Source organism: Pelodiscus sinensis, chromosome 15, assembly GCF_049634645.1.
Source record: "Pelodiscus sinensis isolate JC-2024 chromosome 15, ASM4963464v1, whole genome shotgun sequence".
NCBI lineage: Eukaryota > Metazoa > Chordata > Testudines > Trionychidae > Pelodiscus > Pelodiscus sinensis.
Window position 1 is genome coordinate 8,304,727 of NC_134725.1, and position 23,996 is coordinate 8,328,722.

A 23,996-nucleotide genomic window follows, 5' to 3' on the forward strand; every position below is an offset into this window, starting at 1 on the left:
AAAGGGTAAACTTTGGAAATACTGCATCAAAATAAAAGGAGTGATTGCCTAGGTATATCCTAAACCAAGGCTACTCAACATGTGGCCTACTGGCCACATGTGGCCTGCAGTGTGGTTTGGGTCCAAATGGGGCTCAACATGGGGCCTGTGGGTGGGATCTTTTGAACATGGCCTTCACTAGGAACATACTCACCATTGGAGCCAATATAACGGTCTTCTGTTGATATGCATTTTAGCAGTTAAATTCTTCTCATTCAGAGTGCTGTCATATGGGTGGAAACAGGGTAAATATTGCTTTTTTTAAAATTCATATCAGCAGAACTGACTTAAATGAAGTCTGTTGTATAGTCTTGCCTCAATCTTTGTATTCATGCCCGTAAGTGTCAAAGAAGCTATTTGCATATATATTTGCATGTGTATATACAACCACACTTAAGTTGTGGCCTTTGGCATGTGCTGTGAGTATCATTGTGGCTCCCAGCGCTTCCAAGGTTGAGTAGCCCTGTCCTAAACTGTACCTTTTTTCACTTCAAAAGTGAAATGCAGGATTACCAAGACACTAATGCTGCCTTAGTCTCTTAACATTCATGTCTGTTTATAGGCAGCGTCGAATGACTAGGTCTCCTGTACCAGGCCACAGAAGGAATGCATCTTCTCCAACACCTACTGTATCCATCACTAGCATGGTAAGTACTTACATCAATGCTAATGTACTGTTTCCTTAATACGAAGAGAGGGTTAACTTTAAAGCTGCATAGTAATTTCCATTCTTGAAGCCTGTAGTTGTAAACAATTTAAGGTAGTGGTTATTAATGCAGCTTGAATACTGTGGTTCTCATGTCAGAATAGCCATGTACAGAATGGTCACTTAGACATGAGGTTAAAGTGGAACTAATTTGGATTACGCCTTAAACTTCGAAAAATGTCCCCTGCCTCTTCCATTAACATGAAAACCTAATTAAGGATCAACAAATGTTGAGTAACTTTTGAAAGGGAAGTTTGTTTTTGAGAATCTAAGGGCCTGTCTACTTTGGTTGATTTGAAGTAAACCATCATAGGATCCTGCCACCAAATGGAGTTATTAGGAACAAATACTATGTTAAGTTGTTAATTTAATCTCAGTTGCCTTGCAAGTGCTGGCAAATCCTTAGGTGAGCATAGGTTCTAGTAATCTTTGGGCTCTTTTATGAAGTAAACTCATGCACTTCTGCAAACCCTAGGTAAAATGAGATTTGTAAGGAAGCAGGAAATAAGCCAGGAATAGTGGAGATGAACAAAAAATCTTGGTATTGAGTTTCCTTCATGTCTAATAGTTGAAACATGTATTTGAATGTAATATACTAATAATTACTAGAGATCACCTGCTTCTAAGATGCAGTATGATCTTGTTCAGGGTTGCAAAAATACCGATATAGTTGCAAACTTCATATAATGCTTAATACCTTATGCTAACTGTTCTTGGTATTCTTGACTCACTATCAGTTATTCTTTTCACAGCTCTCTCCTTCCTTCACACCTACCTCAGTGATTCGTAAGATGTATGAAAGCAAAGAAAAAAATAAAGAGGAGCCTGTGTCTGGGAAAACGAAAGGCAGTGATGGTAAAAATGAAGGTCGAGGGACAAATGAAGGTACTATAATGGCTTTGTTCGTGAAGAAAAAATCACCAACCCACAGCTTTGATTCTAGCTTTATGGATTCCTACTCCTTAGTACTACGTTAGAGGGACAGATTTGAATGTAAGACATTCCTAATCTCCATGACAGTCTTATTAAGATGTATTTCAAAAACTTCCTATAACGCTTACTAGGAAGGTAGCTTCTTCCAGAGCAAAATTCTGCTGCTACTGTGAGCTTGGAATTCACTTTTCCTTTAGATCAGGTTGTCTTAGACACCATTGTGTAACTGTATCCAAAAGCAACAGAATAGCTACTCAAGATCACTTGAAAATCTAAATGTGGCAGGTGTCTTAGGCATGTAAACTGAGTTCTTTAGCCTCTACAACACTACAATTAGAGAAGGGTAGGTTGGTCCAATAGGAATGTCTATTTTACCATGTTAGATGTTAACAGCACTCCCTTTATTTGAGGAGAATTCTTGGTGTGAGTACAAACTCAAATTCTTGATTGCTCTTAAGTGGCTGCTTCCCCAGTTGAGACTTTCAGCAGATTATCACCTTTTCTTGGAAAGATGGCCAGAAGTTAAAATAGCAATTGGTTAGCTTAAAAAATAGCCTGACAGAGTAAACAAACTGAGAAACCTATTTTGTGAAGATTCTGCAACTATCTGACCAGTCACAAAAATAGTAGCTTTTCTCTACTGAGTCACTTCCAAACTAAATATAGCATGGCAAAAGATAGCACTCACTTCCACAGTGATATACAGTAGCAGATTGTTTTCAGACCCCTTGTAAGATGTGTATGGTTGTAGAACCAGCTTCAAATGCAGCAGAAGATTGAGGGGTGAAAATTAATGGCAGCAAGAGCCAAATAGAATTTCTAGTGAAACAGGGTCAGGCTGGAGAATTACATGGGAGAGGAGTCAGTATCAGAGGGGTAGCCGTGTTAGTCTGAATCTGCAAAAGCGACGACGAGTCCTGTGGCACCTTATAGACTAACTGAAGTGTAGGAGCATAAGCTTTCGTGGGCAAAGACCCACTTCCCACTTTGACATGCATCTGACGAAGTGGGTCTTTGCCCATGAAAGCTTATGCTCCTACACTTCAGTTAGTCTATAGGGGAGAGGAGGAAAGTGTTAGGCCTAAATTAAATATCCTTTTTCCCCAGAGTAAACTAAAGGCTAATTCAGATCCAGCAGGACTTGCCAGAATCCATTAGGGCAATCAAACCAACTAAAACACTTAGAACCAATTAGGCTTCCATAGTCAAATGAGTCTGTCTAATCAGAACACCTAGGGCTAATGAACTAGTTGAGATGCTTAAAGAGCTGAGGAGAGTGCTATGGGGAGTCTAGGAAGTGCAAGCAGATATAAGGAAGGTGCTGGGGAGGACTATGGTGAAGTAGCCCAGGGGATCATAGCTGCCACACAGCTGCTATTGGACATGTTAGTTGCCTTTAATTGTGGGGTCCTTGTACTGGAACTCAGTGTAGAGGGCAGACCTGTATTTCCTCCAATACCAACTCCCCAGTTCAGCACCAGAGAAGGACTAATCCTTGGTAGAAGGGTCTTTCTGCCCCATCACGTGGAGCCAGACTACATAGTTCAATCTCTCCTTCCTCCCTCCCAGTCCCTTCCCCATGCTGGACAGTAATAAGTGGCTCAACAAATGGCAAGCTGGTTCCCTAGAGTGTCTAAAGTAAGGGCAATTGTGAACCTCTAAGGCAAGCAGTCTGCTTGAAAGCACAGTACTCGGGTTAAGGAGCTTTGTCACACTAGGTAAACATTTACACATCACACTTTAGAATGTGACTAGATGTAAATAGCCTTACCATACCTCTTTCTTAAATGATTAGCCCATAGACTGATTAAATAACCTTACTACAGAATTATGATCAAGTCCAAAGTGACCCTTGAATCACTACCTTAAAACTGACATGAGAGGTTGCTGCATTGAAGGAGTAGACTGCTCTGTGGGAGGTCTGGAAAGCAAAATGTTCACTCCACCTCTGAACAAGTGAACATAGCATCTCAATTGACATGGCCTTTAGTTACCAGGATGTTCAGGACTAACCTATGTAACCACTTCTCTTTCCGCTGCTATATGGAATTTGGATTAGATAATAAGCTTGTCTTGCCTCTGCCTAATGTTTTTCCTCTTTGGGGTGGGGAGGGGACACTGATAATCCTGCGCATTCTTTTATCTCCCAAGTCCAGAAATGCACTTCAGACCTCCCTGATTTGGCACCCAGTGAGGGGATTTGCCAGACCGGGGACCTCCTTGGCCACTGGCTGCCGATCTGCTGCCATTCCTGCTGGGTTAATCACCCATGTGCTAGCCCTCCTAGGTGGGGAACATCCATGATCTGTTGGACCAGAGTCCAGAATTAGGGAAGTGCAACCTGTATTCAGTGTGGTTGTGGGTGCCTTCAGCCTCTAAAAGGCTAAGGATTTGGTGCTAGAAAGTAAGAAGTGCCTCTTAATTTGCACATGACTTTAATTCTAGTAGTTGTAAGACTAGATGTCTATCCTCAAGAATACAAATTTACAGACAAGCCAGCTGTCAGTCTATCAAATCTAACTATTTTTAAATTGTAACTAGTCAACTGGATTTCCAAGCATGCTCCTCTAGCAGTAAAGGAGCTAAAAGGTCACAGTTGTAGGTTCATAGCTCTGAAACCTGGGTTTGAGGAATATCACTGTACTAAGCTAGATTTTTTTTTTTTAGCCAAGATTCTGTTATACTTTATCAAAGTTTCAACTTTTTTTAATAACAGTGGATTCTTTAACTCACAAATACAGACTTTCCTTTCATTGCTCAAACAGTGGTGGAAAAATCTGAGGGAAGTGCTCAGACATCTGACTAATAAGAATTTTGTACATATTCCAGACTAAGTCCTGCAAGTACCATACCTAGCTTTAAAAGACACTTCTGCCTGTCATACATTGTACAACTAGAAATCAGGTTTAATGGTCATATTTCTATTTGACTACAGATAACTTACTATCAGCTAGCTTGGTGAAAAATGCAGATCAAGATACTTCTCCTACTATAGGTACCAGACGATCTGCATTGCAACGCTCTGCATGTTCTACACCGCTTTCTCAACCAAACCGTTGCACCAAAGAACAAGACTACAGGCCTAAATCGACTGGTAGAAAGACTCCAACTGGTAGAAAGACTCCTACAACAGCCTCCCCTGTACCAGGGGCTCCTTTCTTCCGTCCTGTTAACCAGGTACCCCTTGTTTCCCATGTACCAGTTGTACGACCTGGTCATGAACTGCATCCAGGACTGGTCCAGAGGATGCTGGCAAAGACAGTACACCCACAAAATCTTCCTCTGCTACAAGCAGGTAATCCTCTTATTTGTATCATAACTACTAGGTGATATTTCAAAACACTATATATAGCCTCATAAGAAGCACTAAGACATGTGATGGTTGCCACAACTAGGTTATTTTCCCTATTACAGATTCCTTTCAGAAGACTGACAATCTCTCAAACCAGCAGTTGCTAAACAAGTGTGCCTTACAAATAAAGATCCTTGTTTATATTTCTAACTCTTCAATACAGGGATGGGCAACTTTTGGGGTGGGGAGGGGTCCATTGACTCACCAAAAGTCATGGTGGCCTCACGTGACACAGCCCCCTCATTGGCATGTCCTCTGAGGAGAGATACTGCCCCCCACACACACACAAGTCTGGTGGGGAGGCTAGTAGATTGTGCTTCAGTCAGTGTGGGCTCCCTAATGCTGGGGTAGAGCCCAACGCACCAGTCCAGGCAAGCTGGAGGCCACGTCTGGACTCTGGGCCTTAAGTTCTGTGCTCCTCCTTTAATGACTCTTCCCCCAACTTTGTCTAATCAAATAGGTATGATTCCTCCAGGGATGGACTTGTCTCATTTACAGGGAATACCTACTCCCATCTTTGGCCAGCCTTTTTATCCATTACCAGCAGCAACACCCCTGCAGCTGGCAATGATGCAACAATTACCACGATCAGGTAGGTTAAATAGAAGCCAGTATAATTATGGCCTTCAAGAACAGACTAACCTGTACCATGAGTACTCCTTTACTGGTCCCAGGCTTGCTGATGGGGAGGGCAGGGGGAGCAAAGGGGATAATTGCCCCAGGGACCAGCTGTGATTGTCAGAACCTTAGGCCCTTTAAATCACTGCCAGAGTGCTGGGCCACAGGCTCTAGGCAGCACCAAGGGGAAGGCAGTGATGATATTCCAAGCAAGGGCTGGCTGCCTTTGTGCTCCCAGAATGGGCAGGGCCAGTGGGGGGAGGGGAGGTGCATGAATGTGCACAGCACTTGGCCAGGGCCCACAGAGGCTGTTGGCTTCCCTGACTAGTCCCATTTTCAACTAATGAACATGGCAAGTGCCTTCATTTAGCTATGCTATAGTGACCACTTTCAAAACGAGGAAACTCCTCCATGAGACCTAGGCTTCAGGGGAGAATGTAGATAGCTTTGAATGAACCTTCCTTTCTGCTGAATTGAAGCATGATTATTCACCCTCTATCATGGGGTGACTTTTGCCTTTGCCGTCTGCTGATGGGAGTGGGTTTTATGCCTCCTATGGCACAGTCCACGCTTCAGCCTCCTGATGGAGCGGTCTCATTACCTTTTTCCTTTATCGGGGAGGGGGCCCTCTGGTAACCCACAACTGTTAATCTTTCAATCATCATGATCAGGGCTCACCAAAACGTAGCAAGCCCCGCTCGCCAGCCACGCTGTCTAGGGATTGGCACATGTGCAGATCACTGGAACCTGGCTCTTCCAGGTTACAATCTACTCGCCACAGGCGAGCCAAGATCATGAGTGGCTTAATCTTAGTCTTTTAGATGAGGTGGATATGGTTCCCTGTAGTCAATGTACAACAGCATTTATTGACTCAGTGTGGTTAGTCTAGAAACACTGAACCCCATAGTAGTGCGCATTTGCTTCATCCATTTTCCATATTGGTTATGCATTTAGAACTCCTCTTAGGACAAAAAAAGGGGTTTCCTGGCTTTAACACTCTTCCTGTCTCTAATAGTTCTCCACTCTCAGGCCTCTGGAGCACAAGGACCTGCTGTTGGTCTGCAAACCACCCCTCAGAACATGTCTTCTCTGACTGGACTGCCTCATGTACCCTCACAGCTTGACCATCGTGCCAGCCAGAGAAGTGGTTCGCCTATTGGCCTTGCAAAATGGTTTGGCTCAGATGTTTTGCAACAGCCCCTTCCTTCCATGCCATCCAAAGTCATCAGTGTAGATGAACTGGAGTATCGGCAGTGAGCAGTAACCTCTAGGAGGATGGGTAGCTGTTTCTTTAGACTGGAAAAAGAGTCCTGATAGTATACATTGTGCTTCACCTGTTTGTTTTGAGGCTTTTATTTTTAGCACTCTGTGTAGAACTTCTTCTTTTCAAGAGACTAAAGCACATTGCACCTGTCCTGTTCTCAATGTCTGGGTCAAGACTAAAGGATCCTTATGGCTTGAACCATGAAGCCTGAAGACATTTGGATGCAATACAAAACCAATTAAATCCTGGAAATGTCTATTTTTTGTTTTTTGTAAAATATGTGAATGAAGTGTTGATATCCTTTTGTGTAGAGGGAGTAGCTAAGGATTCCTCCTGCAGAAAACTAAATGTATAGATCCTTGTGTACAGACTTGTGTATAAACAATCTTTTGTATATATCTAGGATAGCTTTTTTGAACCTATACAGCTGTATATAAGATTAGCTGATAAGTTGAGCTTTTGTTGTGCCTATGAATCTTTCCATTGTACATGTGGGATTTTTTGTTTGATTAAAGTTGCAATTACCAAGTGTGTGAGTGAACAAGATAAAGCTGATTTTTTTTCCTCTTGCTATTTCTTTCACCTTTGTCCCTCAGAGCATATTTCTCCTTGTTTTATGTAATGTGCAGATTCAGTGTAGCTAAAGTTTGAAGTCAAAGCCCACAACTTGCTCCTGGTACATCTGATTCCTTGTCTTTGATTGGGGGGGGGGGGATGGAGGAATGGAGGAGGAAGTCAGGAATAGTTTAATTTCTTGAAAATGCTTCAAAAGTGAGACTTGTAGCACTAATCAAATGTTGGCTTCAGCTGGCAGTCAGACTCTACATGTAACTCTATTTTCAGTCACGGTAGATGCATCCTGTGCAGGTTATCATAGTGCTCACAGAGTTAGCTCTGGTCTTTGTTTAGCTGCACTATTGTTTTAGTTTACACTTTTGAATCTTTCAGAGTCAGTCAATTGACCCTTTAAATTCTGACCCTTCCGAGAACCCTCAATTTTTATATTAACCATAGCCCCTAAAACCAGTTACTGATGTTATCTCCAGTTGCATTTTTGAAGGGGATTTTTCCCAATCTAGTATGCATTTGTTGACAGTTACTGTGAAATTTGGCTTTGGATTTTTCTTTAGTTCTGAGGGGTGAGGATGTTCTGTGAGCCTATTTATGTATTTAAGTCTTTTTTTTAAGACTGCTTTATTTTCCTAACAGCTAGTGTGTACTGTCATGCACTTTCTCACTTGAAGTCTAGTACCATAGATATACTTTTTAAAAAAGGTGAATTCCGTATTTGCACCAGGATTTGTTCTTCCCTAATCTCATTGAATGAAAGCTAGCAACAGAATCATTCACTGTACTATACACAATTACCAGCAAGCTATAGTATTTCAGATCAGACTTCTTGTGTAGAAATAGCAGCTGGGCACCTACTGTGGATCAATTGGGATCACCGGTATTTAATCTCACACTGGTTGTTAATGTTTTGACGTTTGTATATTATGTAACATCACAGTTCATCTTTGTAGAAATTTTCATAATTGACCCTTCCCATTTTGTAAATAAAGTCACTTCTATCAGCTGTCTGTCTCAACTGCTCTTAAAGATCTTTCCTTTGAATATGACAGTCGGTCTGATCTGTTGCTGTGACTTGCTGCAGCTTACCCTACTATTCCTTAGACACTTAAGCAAAAGTGGTTTTTAAAACAGTAATTCTGTAGGCATGAATGGTCATACTGGGTGTGACCAAAGGGCCATCTAAACAAGTATCCTGTCTTCCAATGGTATCCAATACCAGGGCCCCAGAGGAATGATGAACAGGCAATTAAGTAATCCAATCCATTGCCAGCTTCTGTCAGAGGTTGGGGAACACCATCCCCACCCATCCTGGCTAATAGCCACTTATCCATAACTTTAGCTTTTTTGTCTTGGACTTCACAACATCCTTGGACAAGGCATTTCACAGGTTGACTATGCACTATGTGAAGTATCTTTCCCATAAAGCTGATACTTCATTTTGTTCAGTGTGTAAATAGCATAAAACACTAAAACTGGAAGGGAGCTCAAGAGGTCATGGAGTCCTGCTCTCATAGCAGGACCCAAAACCATCTAGATCAGGGCTACTCAATACATAGGTTGCATGTGGCCCACAGTACATCTGTTTGCAGCCTGGGAGGCAATTTGGGTTTATGCAGGGCTCAACGAGCTGCCCATAGGTGGGAGCCAAAACAAAAGTAGTCAATATAATGGTCTTCTGTTGTTCATTTCTAGTAGTTAAAATTCCTGAACTGTCATTGCTCATTAAAGTGCTGTCTTATGGGTAGAAATAGGGTGAATATTGCCTTTTATTAATATCTGCAGAACTGACAGTTGTGTAGTCTTTCCTTTAATCTTTGTATTCATGCCTGTCTGTGAAAGAAGCTAGTTACATGTGTATGCAACAACACTTAAGTTGCAGCCCTCAGCATGTGCTGTGATTATCATTGTGGCCCAAAAGTGTCTTAAGTTGAGTAGCCCTTGTCTAGACTATCACTGTCTGTCTAACCTGCTCTTAAATATCTCCAGAGATGGCGATTTCACAACATCTGTAGGCAACTTATTCCAGTGTTTAACATCCTTGACAGTGAAGAAGTTTTTTCCTAATGTCCAACCTAAACCTCTCTTGCTGCAGTTTAAGCCTATTTCTGCTTGTCCTAGCCTCAGAGGCCAAGGAGAACAATCTTTCTCCCTTCTCGTGACGCTTTTAGATGCCTGAAAACCACTATCATGTCCCCTCTGTCTTCTCTTTTCTAAACTAAACAAGCCCAATTCTTTCAGTCTTCCCTCATAGGTCACATTCTCTAGATCTTTAATCATTCTCATTGCTCTCCTCAACCTTCTCCAATTTTTCCATATTTCTTGAAATGTGGGTACCCAGAAGTGGACACAATTGAGGCCTAATCAGCACAGAGTAGCATGAAAGAATGACTTGTGTCTTGCTTACAACACTCCTGTTATGATTCTGGGATGCATTGAGGGTTTTTTGGGTTTTTTTGCAGTGGCATCAGACTGACTCACATTTAGCTTGTGGTCCACTATAACCCCTAGATTCCTTTCTTCAATACTTCCTAGACAGTCACTTCCCATTCTGTGTATGTGAAACCAATTGTTCCTAAGTGGAGCACTTTGCATTGGTCCTCAAACTTCATCCTGTTTACCTCAGACCATTCTCTAGTTTGTCCAGATCATTTTGAATTGACCCTCTCCTCCAAAGCACTTGCCACCCCCCCCAGCTTGGTATCATCTGCCAACATAAGCATACTCTCTATGCCAATATTTAAATTGTTGATGAAGATACCGAACAGAACTAGTTCCAAAACAGACCTCTGCTGAACCCTACCCCAGGGCTCTGAGAGACATCTCCAGGAGGTTGACAAACTGGAAACATTGACAGGCACAACACATACAATCAGTGGACCACTGGGGCTCCTCATAAATTTTTATGCATGTAAAGGGTTCGGGAGCCCAAAAAGTTTGAGAACTGCTGGCCTAGCTTATTGATAAGATCATGCAAGACCATATCCAATGCCTTACCTAAAGTTTAGGTATACCACGTTCTCAACTTCTCCCTTCTCCCCACAACTGGTTATCCGATCAAAGCTATCAGATTGGTTTGACATAATTTGTTTACAAATCCATGCTGGATGTTACCTATCACCTTATCTTCCAGGTATTTGCAGAGGAATTTTTTAATTACTTGCTCCATTATGTTTCCTGGAACAGAAGTTAAACTGACTGGTCTCTCATTTCCTGGGTTATTTCCCTTTTATATCTGGGCACTATATTTGCCCTTTTCCAGTCTCTGGAATCTCTCATCTTCCATGATATTTCAAAGATGATAGAGGAGGTATCTGAGCCTTTAGTTATCAGCTTGAGTATTCTAGAATGCATTTCATCAGGCCCTGGCGACTTGCAGACATCTAACTTTTCTACGTCATTTTTAACTTTGTCTTCTAAAACTACCCTATTCTCACTAGCATTCACTGTTAGGCATTCCTACATCAGACTTCTTGGTGAAGACCAAAACAAAGAAGTCATTAAGCATCTCTACCATTTCCAAGTTTCCTGTTACTGTTTCTCACTCAGCAAGGGGCCTACCCTGTCCTTGGTCTTCCTCTGACTTCTAATATTTATAGAATGTCATCTTGTTTCCTTTTGTCTGTAGCTAGTTTGAGCTCATTTGTCTTTGCCTTTCTAATCTTGCCCCTGAAGACCAGTATTGTTTGCTTATATTCATCCTTTATAATTTATCCTACTTTCCACTTTTCATTACTTTTTTGGATTTTTAGATCACCTGGTTAAGCCACGGTGGTCTTTTGCCATACTTTCTATCCTACACAGTGGAATAGCTTGCTTTCAGGCCCTTAATATTCCTTTGGAAAACTGCCAACTCTCTTCAGTTGTTCTCCCCCCCCCCCCCCCCCATGGGAAGCAAGACTAGTTCTCTGAGCTTACCAAAATCTGCCTTTCTGAAAACCATTGTCTCTATTTTGCTGTTCTCCCTTCTACCATTCCTTAGAATCATGAACTCTATGATTTCATGATCACTTTTACCCAAGATGCTTTCTACTTTCAAATTCTCAATCAATTCCTATTTGTTAAAATCAAATCTAGAACAGCTTCCCCCACAGTAGCTTTTTCAACCTTCTTAAATAAAAAGTTGTCTTCAATGCAGTTCAAGAGCTTATTGGATAGTGTGTGCCGTGCTGTTAGTTTGGATAGTTGAAGTCCATCACCACCAAATCTTATGCTTTGGACGATTTTATTAGTTGTTTAAAAAAAGCCTCATCTACCTCTTTATTCACTTTCTCCACATCGGTTACTCTATAGACGTCTATCATTCTCTCCCCTTAGTTATCTCCTTTCTCAAGCTGAAAAGCCCGTCTTATTAATCTCTCATGGTAGCCATTCCATACCCTTAATTTGTTACCCTTTTTCTAAACTTCTTCCACTTCTAAGATCTTATTTTAGATGAAGTGACATCTGTGCACAGTATTCAGGATGTGGGTGCACTATGGATTTATATAGCAGCAATAAGAGATTGTCTTACTACAGCACTAACTGTAAATCAGAACCCCAGCTTGTAAGATGTAATGCAGTAACTAACTTCTTCCTGTCATTTGACTGCCTGGTGGTCATCCTGTACATAAGAATAGCCATACTAAGTCAGACCAAAGGTCCAGCTAGCCCCATATCCTGCCTTCTGACAGTGGCCAATACCAGATGCCCCAGAGAGAATGAGCAGAAACAGATAATCAAGTGATACCTCTCCTATCATTCATTCCTAGCCCCTGATAAAAAGGCTAACTGGGGACACCATTCCTACCCATTCTGACTAATAAGTACTGATGGACCTCACCTCCATGAATTTAACAGGGTTCCAAAAAAACCCACTAGATAAAGGCCTGGTCTTCACAACCTCCTCTGGCAAGGAGTTCCACAGGTTGGCTCACTGCTGTGTAAAGAAAAACTTCCTTTTGTTTTTAAGCCTATTAACTTAATTTGGTGAACTCTAGTTCTTATGGGAACAAGTAAATAACTTTTCCTTTCTCTATATCAGTCATGATTGTACAGTAATTCCTCATTTAACACTATCGATATGTTTTAGAAAATGATCATGTTAAGCTATACAGGATCAATTTCAAGCAGTGGTGTCTGTTGGACAGGGACACAAGGTTGGGGGTCAAAGGGGACTGGGTTACAGCAGGGAGGGGAGGTGTTTGGCTCTGGGGAAGGGAATGGGATGAGAGGGGAGGATTGGGTTGGGAGTATGCCCCTAACATGGGTCTGCAGGGACCCACACTGCATCTGGTGAGGGGGGAATCACCAGGGAATGGTGCGGCGAGGAGCAAACCCTCCACCGCTTTGCAGGGAGGTGGGGGAAGCCCCACACAGCTGCCAGCAATGGGCCAGCTGGGGAAATCGTGTTATTCTGGGGACAGTCATGTAATTCAAAAAATATTCCCTAAAAAAAAAAAATCATGCTATCAAAAAAGTGTTAAGCAGGCACATGTTAAATGAGGAATTACTGTGTAGATTTCTATTATGCTCCCTTAGTCTCCTACACTGAGGAGTCCCAGTCTTTTTATTCTCTCTTCATAGGGGACCTGTTCCAAACCCCTAATTATTTTTGTTGCTCTTTCATGAACCTTTTCCAATGCCAAGCTCTCAAATGGAGGCTTATTTAGCAAGATAGCTTACTTAAAAATGGGAGTAGTTATGCTATAAAAGTTTTATTAAAAATGCACTTAAATAGGTTTTTTTTTATTTTTTTGTTGTTGTTGTGGTAGATTTGATACAGTGCTTCAGTAAGGTATACAGAATTTTCCCTACCTATCTTCTATCATTTAGTTACATTCAGGAGGACTACACATTGCTACTATCACTTCTGCACTATTCGTGCTTTAGATCTTAATGTTAAAATTGGTAATGGGTCAAATTGCAGAATTTAGTTGAAAGGAGAAACAAGAGAAGCCTTGTATCACATAATCCAAAGTTACCCATTTAACCCCATCCTCTCAAAAACTAAAGACAAAGCTCATCCTGTTAAATGCTGCTCAGGTAGCAAGTGATCACTGAAGAATACCTAGAAAAGTAAACTCAAACTGACAAAAGAAACTGAAGTGTAGGTTTGTCCCTGCCACATGGCATAATATTTAATGAGCGAGTATGAGATAGCATCCCTCAATCTCCTGTTATCACTGAGCTGCAGCATTAAGCTCCAGGCAACACTAAGGAATTAGTTATTAACCAGAGCTGCACAGCCTCAAGCCTTAAATATTTAAACATTTGTTCTGAAAACTAGTAGAACCAGGTCTTCTTACTCTGAAAGGAGGGCTTATATTTAACTCAGCACTGCAATGAAAAAGAATTATTTTCTCTTATTTCCTTCTTCCTGCTGAAAAGCATACACACTGTAGTGAACCACTGCAAAACTTTATTTTTCATCTTTTACCCTTGTGAAACATGCAAGCACCCAATACTTTCACCTCATGTCCCCATAAAAGAGAAACTTTCCAGAGTTTTGTCAGGCTTATGATACTATCTTACAGTAATGAAACATGCCTCCATCATAAGAAAGCAAGCAACTATCAAAGTAATTTTCTCAATAAAGGACTCATCTTCAGCACTCACAGCTAAGGAAAGAAAATCACATTGACAAACATCAGCCATCAAGCAAGTCAGCAAGAACAATTTTATTTCTTCACAATCTGAATGACATCTTCATCCTCAAGCGTGTGATCTTTGCCAACTTTTTGCGGATTGTGTTTAACAGATGATCCCCAGACCAGCGCGCTAAAGGAAAAATTAATAAAAACAGCTTACAAGACATGCAAGTACAATATAGCACCCTGCTTACAGCAACAAGCAGATGGTATTCTGTATGTACAAAAGGTAGCTTTATAAACACATAGCTTTCTGTCCCCACCACACACAAGTACCTGCTCAAGCAATCTGTGTCTCAACTACAAAATAGAAGTACACAAGAAAAGCAGAAAGCAAATTAATTCACAGCTACTATTAAGTAATGAAAAATAGTCATTTGTACAGACAGAAGATTGGAACAGAACTGTTTTGTATCCAGGCTGGAACTTCAACTCCTACAATTCCTCCAAGTTAGAAATATACCGGGGAAAATAACAACTTGGGCCACAATATACACCATTGGAAAGAGGATGCAGGGGAATTTAAGGTGTTATTGAGTTTCTAGTATATAGTAATAACCTTCTGCAGAAAATACTTACTATTTAAATTCTTTAATGAGATTTTTGTGAATTTTCATACAAAAATCCTCCACTGTGGTCCTGGAGTCAGGAAGCACCACAGGAGAAGTGTAGTCTGGTAACTGTCCTTTAGGTTTGGTGTAGCTGCAATACAGAATGACCAATCAACCAACAACAAACCCCAGCACCTCCTTCTCCACCCCCAATATTCTTTTAACACAGCAGTATCTCCACAACAGAGTCTTGTTTCCACAACATCCTAAGTCACATCTTGAAAAATTGTGACTGGTGGGAGACCTCTGATATTAAGTTATTCTTTCACCCTCCTACCAGGCAGTAAGGCAACTCAACTCCCAGCTGGGGAAACAGCTTCCAAGAGGCTATTTAGGTATAAAACTTTACCTAACTACACAGAACATCATTAGTCACTAGGACTCACATTCGCACCAGCCTCAGGTAGTCCCAGATTCTTTCCAATAGGTCATCAAAATTCCACCGGTGGTGAGCAGAGATTGGTACACAGTGTGGCACCTTGTAAATGATATCCAGTTCTTCAATGGAAATCTGGTCAATTTTATTCAGCACATAGATACATGGAATATAAACTCTGCAAAGAGAAGGACACGAGATATGGGGATGTCAGCAACATCCAAAATTACTCCATTCTACTGTCCTTGTGAGGAAAAAACATCCAAGAGTGAGTAAGAAACAAGGAATGGGGAAAAACTGCAGCAGTAAGCTGGCTTGTATTGGAATCAGACTGTAGAATTGGGGTGGAAGGGAGTGTTTATAAATGAAGACAGTACCTGTTTCCTTCAACAACATCAATTAGGTCATCAGCAGTGGCATCGCTACGCAGTGTGACATCAGCATTGTGAATTTTATATTCTGCTAAGATACTCTTCACTGTTTCCGCATCTAGTTCACTCTGCGGACACTGTACACATAGATAACGTTAGAGATTGGAGGAGTTAGCATCACTGAACGTAATAACTGACTAAATATAATCACCTAACTGCACACAGTCAAGAAATAATTAATATACTGCAAATTGCTGGAACTGATATTTTTGGCATAGATGGCTTGGGGACAGTGGAGAGAAATCTCAATTCATAGTATTGCCTTACTGATCCCATTTGTCCCATTAAGGGCTCTAGTAAGATGTTTTCAGAGGCTGGACTTCACTTAGTTACTGCAAGTATTGCCTCCAGAAGGTCACTGCTGCAAGCATGAGTATCCCAGATGGAGAAGGAACTCTTTCCTAAGCACTGAACCAGTGTAACCAGTTTCTCCATTTATGGAGACAGCATCCTTCTAGAATTAAGCAGCCCTCTGAATCCCCCATCATAACAGCCTGTTGTAATTTTCATACTTACTGTGGCTGTGAGGTTGATGCCGCCTTTATCTTTCTTCTTATAACCAATATTTGGGGGCTTGCTATTCAGCCGTATTCCAAAGCCCTCCAGTTCATTCTCAATTATCTTTTTGTGCCCCAGTGGTTTTAGTACATCCAGAACAATCAGAATGAGGTTACAAGTTCGAGCAACTGAGGATCAGAAAACAAAGTTCCTCCAGTGGGTTAATTCCCAGACCTTTTTTAAAAAGTACAGTACTTCTAGAAAAACAAAAATATCCATCAAAACTGGTGACAAGATGCGATACCATCAGTTGGTTGAATCCTATTTAAGTTGGTAGCAACTGCAATTTAGTTACCACTTAAAGTTCGTTCGGAGGCCTAAAAGAGCAAAATTTCTAGTCTTAGTCTATATCATGATGTTTTCATTATATAAAAGTTTCTGGAGGTAGGTGACAGGAGAGGGATCACATGAGGATTCCCTGTTGTGTTCCCTCCCTCTGGGGCATCTGGCATTGGCCACTGCGGGCAGACAGGACACTGGGCTGGATGGGCTTTTGATCTGACCCAGTCTGGCCATTCTTATGTAAAAGCCATTAAAGGTAAAAAGGCCAGTTAGCTCATATAGCTTGAACTTAAACCTTCCTACCTAATATCCTGGATAGCAAACAGAGGTCAATGACTGAATGGCTTCAGAACTAATCTTTTCACCTCAATACGGCAGTTGGAGAAGCAATGTGGGCGGCAGTTAATTCCAGTATCCCACTTTAACACAATGATTTTTTCTTCACTGCCATTAGCCTGGCATGTGGAGAGAGCAGTAAGTTACTGCATGGCTGAATTTAAGAGGCACGTGTCTTCTGATGAAGACAGTGAGACCCATGAGAACCAATGAGCAGAGCTCAACAAATAATGCAATCTCCTTGCCACGGGCGAGTAGATTGCAACCCGGAAGAGCTGGGTTCGGGCGATCTGCATATGCGCAGAACGATCTGCGCATGCACAGATCGCTGGACAGCACGGCTGGTGAGCGGGGCTCACCACGGTTCAGCGAGCCCTGCCAATGAGGAATAAGTCATGTCACGTTTTTTAAAGCATCACTAGATTTTCTTGGTCAATAACCTATTGGGTTTTGTGCTGCCAGATTAAGTTTAGTAAAATAATATCACCTAATGCAGATGTTAGACTCTAACCTAAAGAATCAAATCGATGAAATAGTCCTGATGTCTACATTTCAACACCTCAAAAAAGGCATAGGAAATAAGTGAGAGAGAAATTAAAAGTTTTGTTTAATGTGAAATTGGGCCTGAATCTGAAACATAGTGCTTCAGGGCAGATACAAAACATCTCAGTATTAGGGTCTGCCCAATCTTCAGGCAATCTAGCCATTCAAGTGGAACACAACCACTTCCCCCCTTTGTCTATGGATTAAATAACTCACTTCACTATAAAAGAAACGAATACTTTCAAGGCATTAGAAATACAGGATTTCCCAAGCCCAGAAAGCAAACTCAAACTGGTGCTTCTCCAGCAGAAATGATAATGGCTATATTGGTGACAGACTGCTTCTTCCAGCCCTATGCCACTCACCTGCAATGACCTGCCGACCTCTGCCTTTCCCATCTTTAGCTCCCTCAATAATTCCCGGGAGATCAAGAAGCTGTGTGTTTAGAGAAGAAGGAAATACATTATGTATGCCTCCCTTGCCACAAAGGAACAAGACCTCATCCCACTTCTAAAGTTAATTGAATCTATTGGGGATCTCAATAGAAGATGACAGAAAAAAATTGTCTCAGAATTTGTTCATGTAGGTACTAAATCATTGCAAAAAACAATGAGGAGTCCTGTGTCATCTTTAAGACTAAGGGTTTTATTTGGGCATAACCTTTTGTGGGCAAATACATACTAACATGGCTATCCCTCTGATACTTACTCACTAATCATGTCACCCCATAGCCTTCTTTTGAGTTCTTTGAGTCTAACACTATTCAATGTTTTTTAATTCTTTATTCATTCTCATAGCTCTTCTCTAAACCCTCAATTAATCAACATCTTTGCTAAATTGTAGCCTAAGTATGTTAGATATTGTGCAAACAAATAGTTCTGTAACTGCATGAATTCTTAGCAGTTGCATGACTATTCAAGAGTCCCCAGGAGCAGGCCCAGCAGCAAAGCCAGTGCACTCCTGACCCCACTCCCAGGGAGCTCCCTGCCACAGAGGCAGCAGTACAGGGTAGAAGAGACAGCAATGCAGGATGGCAAGCAGAATCAGTACGCAAACAAAGACAGTTTCAAAACCAGCTCCCCTTGTGGATCAGCTGCCTGCTGCCCTACATTGCTGCCTCTGATACAGTAGAGAGCTGGCTTGAAAGCTGGTTCCTCACATGTATTGGCTCCAGTCTATCCCCATCCCCACACTCTGTATCAGAAGAAACAAGAAGGGGGGAATGCATGTAATCAACAAGATTAACCGATAAGCCTAGGCTTTCCAGTTAATTGTATAGCTGGCTACACATTCACATCCCTACTATGGGCAACAGAGCTGAATGCAAAATTACAGAAGCAGTTGCACCAGTGCCAATCACAGAGGTAAAAAAACCTCTCTATACCCCTACTTGACATTTCCCATTTATCCATCTGACAATCATATTAGCCCTTTTGGATACAGCATCCCAACTGAAGCTCCTATTCAGCTGATTATCCACAACATCCAAAATTTAATTCCAATTTTGTATTGATGAAATGAAGTATGGAGAGTTGTATTAAATGAATTGTGGAAAAACTCCCCAGCTGTAGAACTTTCCCACTGAAGCACCATGGGCAGTACTGACAAATGTTTAAAGTTAAAACTCAGTAAAAGATGTTTAGAAGTAGCTCCACAAAACATTCCCACATACTACTTTACCTCTAATTTAACAATAGTTTAGATAGTTCAGCTAGTGTCAAAGCCAACTTATACACACCTCGTTTTAGAAAAAGGGTCTCACCTGTATCTTTGCTCCTTTATATCGAATGACTCCTGGCACAGTAGTCAATGTGGTGAACTCATATGCTGCAACTTCAGAATACACACCAGCAAGGTTACTCAGCAGAGTAGATTTTCCCACTGAGGGAAAACCCACAAACCCAATTCGAGCATCACCAGTCTTCGCAACATCAAAACCTACAACATAATAAAAATAAGTGTTAATAATAATAACTAGGGCACTGTGCCCCCTGCTCACTACATTCACCAACCCCCCATTTTCCACTGCAGCTGGATCATGACCTCTCCTCCTACTCATGCCGCAGCAGGAGGGAGGCTGCCACCAGTCCTTCCTGCAGCCAGATAGGGGCTGGACCGCGAGGCCTGTCCAAGGATCAGGCCCAGGAACATGGCCAGAGGGGGGTTGGGCCCCAAATGAGCAGGGTGCTGGCTGGGGGGGAAGGGTTAGGATCAGACTGGGTGCAGGGTGTCTGGCCAGAGGGGGGGGAGCAGGGGAGGATGCAGTAGCAGGCTGGGGGCAGGGGGGCAGGGTGTCTGGCCAAGTAGATGGGTCAGGAGCCAACACAAGGGCAGGAGAAAGCTGAGGGTAGGGTATCTAGTCAGGGAGGGGAAGGGACAGGAGCAGTCTGGGGCAGCAGTAGGGGGGAAGAGTGCATCAGGCACTGGGAATGCAGGGTCTGTGTACAAGGGGCTGTGGAAGCACTTGCTTCTTTTCATGCCACAGCCGCTCCCAGGCATTAGAGGCTTTCCCTGCTGCACAAATGGGGAAGTCACTGCCACTTCCCTCGGGCTGACACCCATCTGGTGCTCCAGCTTCATGGGCCCCCTCACAAGATTAGAGCACTAGTGCCTGCTTTCTGGGGAGGGAAGAACACCCCAAGGCTTAACCCCAACCTTCAGTGCATTCTCCTCCCCTTTCCTCCTGCAGGCAGCCAGCTGTGCTGAGGCTCTAATTTTGCACTGGAAGGGAAAGGGGGAGAATGACACTGGAGCACTAGGCAGATGAGGGAGGTGGCGGCTCAAGCTCCTGGCCCAAGGAAGATGGCAGCAGTGGTTTGCCTCGAGGCCCCGGACCCAAAAATATAAGTGGGGCCAGGGGTGGCTGCCACCTCTGCTGCTTCCTGACCCTCCTGCAGTGGAGCCAAGGGCCAGCAGGGAGCTCAAAGTGCACCCTAAGGAGCTGCCAGAGGGGGAACCGGGGCCGGGAGGAAGTAGGGGAGAGAGATGCAGAGTGACATGCTGACAACCACTCTGTCATCCCCAGGAACATTTTTATACTTATATCTGTCAATAGAGAGAGAAATTAACAAAAAGCAAATTCAAAGAATGTCTAGTTTTTGGAGAGGAGACCCATTCATATTAGGGATGTAAGAGACTAGTCAATAATCAGATAAGCAGAAGCTTATAGGATTATTAACCAGTGATGCAACTAGTTGCTTCCCTCACTCCCTTGATATCTCTATCAGAGAGAGGCAGAAAGATGAGGGGGAAGGAACAGCAGCTGGTGGAAGCCAGCTTAAAAGCCAGTTCCCCTCAGCATGGTCTCTGCAGGAGGCAGGGGAGAGAGAGGCACAGCAGAAAACAGGACTGGCAGGCTATTCAGAAGAAGGTCAGAGTACTGATTCTGAGCAATGTATCTGAGGTGGGCTACACTTTCCCATTTAAAAATGAGGCGGTCCAGCAAGGTGCTTCATTAACTGCCACCACCCCAGTTTCTGCAAACGCAGCAATTTCCCTAACCCAGGGGTCACCAACCAGTAGATCAGGATCTATTGGTAGATCTTGGCGCGTATGGCGGTGATCTTACTGGTTTGGCCAAGAGACTACCAAGTGCAGCACTTCAGTTGCCCCTCTCCCCACTGCCATTCTGCTCCTGCCCTCCCCCTTAGAGCTTCCCCCAAGAGCCTCCTGCTGGCTGTGCAGGGAAGCAGAAGAGGGGAGAACTGATGCCAGGATGTCATCTTCCCTCCACATTTGTACCCAGTATCCACAGATGAGCAAGGCAGGGCCTTGAAGAAGGGGTGGGGAAGGAGGTAGGACAAATTTGGCTATTTTGAGTTTCCTTGTCCTCTAATCTGAACTCCAGTCATCTGAAGAAGTGGGCTGTGCCCATGAAAGCTCATGATTCCATCTACACATTTTGTTAGTCTATAAAGTGCTACCAGACCATTTGCTGACTTAGATAGAAAAAGTGATCTTGTGCTTACAAAGGCTGCCACTGCCCTAACCCCTCCCTGAATAAAAGTGTCAGAGGAGTGCAGCTGAGTTAGTCTGTAACTGGACAAAAACTTACAAAACAAGGAACAGCCCCGCAGCACCTCAGAGACTCACGAAACAGCTGGTGTCAGGAGCTTTGGTGGGGCAGCCTCCTTCTCCTGCCGAAAGCACTCCACCCGGGCGCTTGGGGAGTCGCTGCGGTGCTGCAGGACTCCTCCCGTGTGTGTGAGCGTCTCCCTCCACGAAGGGCCACGGACAAGTGCTTCAGGGTGGGTTGCAGACCCGGACACACTCGCTCGTCGCCGCCAGTGTGAGGCCGCCCCCGGCCAGCGAGGCCACATGCCCCGCCCCTCCCCCCAGGGCCGTGCCACGGCAAGTGCGTGTAGTCACAACACGGCCCTCTGAAGCCAGCCCATGGCGCGTGCCAGCTGGCAACGGAACAGCGAAGCCACCGGGACGCAGCGGGGAGGGGAAGGGGGGGCGAGTCGGGACCGGGCGCGGCGGGGGGGGGGGGGTGGGGGGAGCGATCCGGGACCGGGCGCGGCGGGGGGGGGGGTGGGGGGAGCGATCCGGGACCGGGCGCGGCGGGGGGGGGGGTGGGGGGAGCGATCCGGGACCGGGCGCGGCGGGGGGGGAGGGGGGAGCGATCCGGGACCGGGCGCGGCGGGGGGGGAGGGGGGAGCGATCCGGGACCGGGCGCGGCGGGGGGGGGGTGGGGGGAGCGATCCGGGACCGGGCGCGGCGGGGGGGGGGGGGGGGGAGCGATCCGGGACCGGGCGCGGCGGGGGGGGGGTGGGGGGAGCGATCCGGGACCGGGCGCGGCGGGGGGGGGGGGGGTGGGGGGAGCGATCCGGGACCGGGCGCGGCGGGGGGGGAGGGGGGAGCGATCCGGGACCGGGCGCGGCGGGGGGGGAGGGGGGAGCGATCCGGGACCGGGCGCGGCGGGGGGGGAGGGGGGAGCGATCCGGGACCGGGCGCGGCGGGGGGGGAGGGGGGAGCGATCCGGGACCGGGCGCGGCGGGGGGGGAGGGGGGAGCGATCCGGGACCGGGCGCGGCGGGGGGGGAGGGGGGAGCGATCCGGGACCGGGCGCGGCGGGGGGGGAGGGGGGAGCGATCCGGGACCGGGCGCGGCGGGGGGGGAGGGGGGAGCGATCCGGGACCGGGCGCGGCGGGGGGGGAGGGGGGAGCGATCCGGGACCGGGCGCGGCGGGGGGGGAGGGGGGAGCGATCCGGGACCGGGCGCGGCGGGGGGGGGGACCCACCTTCTCCGGGGCCGCCGCCGCCGCCGCCTTTGGGGGTGATGAGCTCCCGCCGCAGCTTGGCCAGCCGCGCCTTCAGCAGCCCCAGGTGGTGCGCCGTGGCCTTGTTCTTCTGCGTGCGGGCCATCTGCGGAGCAGCACAGCGCAGCGCTCGCTACTGCCCGCCGCGGAGGCGGCCCCTGCTGCCCCCGCGCCCCCGCCCGCAGGACCCCGCGCGGCCTCGCCCAGCCCGTCGGAGGGGGGGGGAAGCGGGTTACCTCAGCCTCGATCTCCGCGATCTTGGCCAACGTCCCGCTCATGTTGGCGACGCTCCCTCGCGCGCGCGACCAGGCCGCAGCGACCCCGGCGTTCCTCCGCGGGCCCCGCACTGCGCAGGCGCCCGGCGAAACCGCGCGAGAGGAGGCAAGCCTCGCGGGGCTTTCCCCGCGGCACAGAAGGCGGCTACGTCAGTGTCCAAGCCACGCCCCCCCGGCGAGCCCCGCCCGCGCAGGAAACTGCGCCCTCAGCCCGCCCGAGGAGGACGCGTCCCAATGTCACGGGGCTAGCCGGCACCCTAGCGCCCCCTAGGACTCAGCGCCGCCTGGCGGGGCAGCCGGGCCCGCAGCGCTGCCTGCACCGCGGGGGACACACCCCATCGCAGCCCTGCAGGGAGCTGCCCCGCGGCTGCTGTGCTTGGCCCGGCCGCAGCCTCCGCCTTGGTGCCTTGGCTCGGCAGCCCGCTGGTTGCAGCAATTCAAATCCGTCCCGGGGTTTCCTCTCCTCTGCCCCATAGGGGGGCTGCGGGGCGCCCCAAAGAATGAAGTGTGGTTCAGACTACGGGCTGCACCGCCCTGCTCCGGCACTGGGCCACGGACAGTGCTGGGCCACAGAGCCCAGGGATAGGGGAGGGTGGCCATTTTGGCAGGAGCCCCTTAGCACGAGGGGGGAGTGGGCGGCGCAGCTCTGGCCCCAGGATAGGGATGTTAAACATCGATTAATAGCGGCGAGGAGTCCTGTGGCACCTTATAGACTAACTGAAGTGTTGGAGCATAAGCTTTCGTGGGCAAAGACCCACTTCGTCAGATGCACATAGTGGAAATTTCCAGAGGCAGGTATAAATATGCAGGCCAGGATCAGGCTGGAGATGAGAGGTGGATCCAATCAAGGAGGATGAGGCCCACTTCTAGTAGCTGATCTAGAATCAGCTACTAGAAGTGGCTAAACAATCAACTCTGGATTAAACAAAGACTGTGAATGGCTTGCTAACTACAAAAGCAGCTTCTGCTCTCTTGGAATTCGCACCTCCAGATCAGCTGCTAGAAGTGGGCCTCGTCCTCCTGATTGGATCCACCTCATCATCTCCAGTCTGATCCTGGCCTGCATATTTATAGCTGCCTCTGGAAATTTCCACTACATGCATCTCACGAAGTGGGTCTTTGCCCATGAATGCTTATGCTCTAACACTTTGGTTAGTCTATAAGGTGCCACAGGACTCCTCGCCGCTTTTGCAGATTCAGACTAACACAGCTAC

At 45.8% G+C, this 23,996-nt stretch overlaps 2 protein-coding genes across 9 annotated transcripts in view; one reads left to right on the plus strand and one right to left on the minus strand.

Moving 5' to 3' along the window:
* The window catches only part of EIF4ENIF1 (eukaryotic translation initiation factor 4E nuclear import factor 1), a 31,751-nt gene extending 23,263 nt beyond the window's left edge, over positions 1 to 8,488 (plus strand). For 4 of the 8 annotated variants that reach the window (XM_075898034.1, XM_075898033.1, XM_075898036.1 and 1 more), the window contains 5 exons: positions 602 to 686; positions 1,498 to 1,630; positions 4,614 to 4,973; positions 5,491 to 5,622; positions 6,664 to 8,488. In XM_075898034.1, coding sequence (XP_075754149.1) covers positions 602 to 686; positions 1,498 to 1,630; positions 4,614 to 4,973; positions 5,491 to 5,622; positions 6,664 to 6,905 — 952 coding nt within the window. In that variant the 3' untranslated portion in view covers positions 6,906 to 8,488. Of the gene's footprint in view, positions 1 to 601; positions 687 to 1,497; positions 1,739 to 4,613; positions 4,974 to 5,490; positions 5,623 to 6,663 lie in introns of those variants that run through there. The other 4 variants (XM_075898038.1, XM_075898035.1, XM_075898039.1 and 1 more) reach the window with 4 other exon arrangements.
* A 5,377-nt stretch (positions 8,489 to 13,865) lies between these two features.
* Positions 13,866 to 22,902, minus strand: DRG1 (developmentally regulated GTP binding protein 1). The gene is made up of 9 exons (XM_075898042.1): positions 22,744 to 22,902; positions 22,490 to 22,613; positions 19,011 to 19,186; positions 17,614 to 17,683; positions 16,046 to 16,215; positions 15,476 to 15,606; positions 15,109 to 15,276; positions 14,691 to 14,813; positions 13,866 to 14,241 (listed from the first exon to the last, which is right to left on the minus strand). The coding sequence occupies exons 1-9, from the start codon at positions 22,783 to 22,785 to the stop codon at positions 14,142 to 14,144; spliced, it is 1,104 nt and encodes a 367-aa protein (XP_075754157.1). The 5' UTR covers positions 22,786 to 22,902; the 3' UTR covers positions 13,866 to 14,141.
* Positions 22,903 to 23,996: the final 1,094 nt, after the last annotated feature.